The 1996-nt window shown below is 39.5% G+C and overlaps 1 protein-coding gene across 1 annotated transcript; it reads right to left on the bottom strand.

The window, feature by feature from the left end:
• Window positions 1–1466: 1466 nt before the first annotated feature.
• On the bottom strand, window positions 1467–1907 carry LOC106878526 (uncharacterized protein K02A2.6-like). Its single transcript, XM_014927759.1, has one exon. The coding sequence runs from the start codon at window positions 1905–1907 to the stop codon at window positions 1467–1469; it is 441 nt and encodes a 146-aa protein (XP_014783245.1).
• Between the last annotated feature and the right edge of the window lie 89 nt (window positions 1908–1996).

Here is a 1996-nt window from a genome sequence, read left to right as displayed (position 1 = left end):
TCTTTCAGTTTCCGTCTACCAAATCCACTCACAAAGCATTGGTCGGCCCGGGGCTATAGTAGAAGAAATTCACCCAAATTGCTACGCATTACGATTGAACCCGGAACCATGTGGCTGGGAAGCAAACTTCTTACCACACAGCCACATCTGCGCTTATATGTTACTTTTTGATTTTAAGAATTCTGTAAAACAAACATTGCTTGTGTGTCCATCTGAGTCATGGCCCGACGAGAGTTGGAGTTAACACTGTTCCGATTAATCAGATCAGTAAATTCTAGTGATATAAATGATATTGAAAGGTTCTGTAGCTTAAACGGTACAAGTCTTCTATCAAGTATTTGTCATCGCAAGAACAGTGTGCAAGCATTTGGAGAATTTCCATCTCTGTTCTTACTGTAAACATTCTTAAGACTGAATGTGTATAATGTGGATCAGTTTTTCCCACACATCTGTACACACAATCTTTGCTAACACCTCACATTTTTTCTTTCTTGTTAATACAGTTGTTATAATGTATATTGACCCCTTCATTTATTTACTATGGCCTCCATTATGAATAGGGTTTTTAAGAATAATTATCCTTATATTTTCCATAAGGTTTAGTTTATTCTTCAGCCCAGCCCACAAAGCGAAATATGTTTGACACTCCTGGTGGAGTCTATATTTAAAAACTATGTTGTTATTGTAAATGTAATCATTTCTTGTATTTTTCCAGCTTGGTGCCAATGAGATTCTGAATATCGATGCTATTATTGAGAGTTCTCTACAAGAAAGTATCATTCTTATTGTTATGTCTCAAGCTACTGCTATCTAGCACCTTCGGATGATCTCTACTCAACCGCTACTAAACCCTCCTACCACGGCCAGACTACCTCTATTTATATGTTTTGGGAGATCCTACTTCTTCGCCTGGGGGCAAGACACAACACCTCCCCCTTTTGAGTTTTTTTTTCTCTTCAAAAAAAGAAAATCCAATTTATCAATTTTATTTCCTCGGTGAGAAACTGACATATCTTTTTCTCTTAGCATTTATTTCCATCATTTCTGTAGGTTTTCTCTTCCTACTCGACCTACCTGTCAGTTCCGCTTTCGCTTGTGGTTCTGGGACCTTGAACAAATCATACCATATATCTATTTGTTCCTCTCGCCTCTCTTGGTTTTTGATATATCTTTTTTTTTTTAATTGGTTTAAATGCCTTCTGTGTTCATATTTCGGTTCTTTTACTGTGTACATCACATTACCCAGCCGTCCCGTTATACTTCCTTGTTCCCAGTCTTGTTTTCCGTTACTATATACTCTAAAATGCACTTTGTCACCTGTGTTAAAAAATTTCGTTTTACTTCCCGAATTTTCTATTTTCTGTTTCCTGCTCGGCAACCATTTGTCAAAAATAGAACGAATTTTTCTGGAAAACATGGAATCTGTGGGTGACCTACCCGACTCTGCATTTGGATTCGGTGTTATTCTATACACCTGCAAAAACTTTGTCAATTTTTGTATCTTCAAAGGCTTCTCGTCTGATCGTCCTTAAAGCTCTCTTGAATGTGTCGACGAATCTTTCCGCTAACCCATTTGACCTTGGGTGGTATGGCGGAGTTAACACATGCTTCATCTGAACCGACTTACAGAATCTTTTGAACTCCTTCGCTGTGAATTGTGTCCCATTATCTGACACGATCGTATCTGGTACCCCATACCGAGCGAACAGTTCTTCCAAGAAGTCAATCGTCACACTTGTGGTTGGCCTTGAACATTTACACACTTCGGGCCATTTGGAATAGCTATCCACCACAATGATATAATAGGAGCCATTTAATGGTCCTGCGAAATCCACATGTAGACTAGACCACGTCGAATCCGTTTTTGGCCAAGGCTGTATCTGCACTGGGGGCGCCCTTGCTGCCATCGCGCATCCCCTACACTGTTGTACCAGTCTCTTAATTTGCTTGTCCATATTTGGCCAATAGGCGTAACTTCTCATAAGGCTCTTCATCC

This window comes from Octopus bimaculoides, chromosome 12 (genome assembly GCF_001194135.2).
Source record: "Octopus bimaculoides isolate UCB-OBI-ISO-001 chromosome 12, ASM119413v2, whole genome shotgun sequence".
In the NCBI taxonomy this organism is placed as follows: Eukaryota; Metazoa; Mollusca; class Cephalopoda; order Octopoda; family Octopodidae; genus Octopus; species Octopus bimaculoides.
The sequence above is the reverse complement of the archived record's forward strand: the minus strand, read 5'-3'. Positions and strand labels throughout refer to the sequence as shown.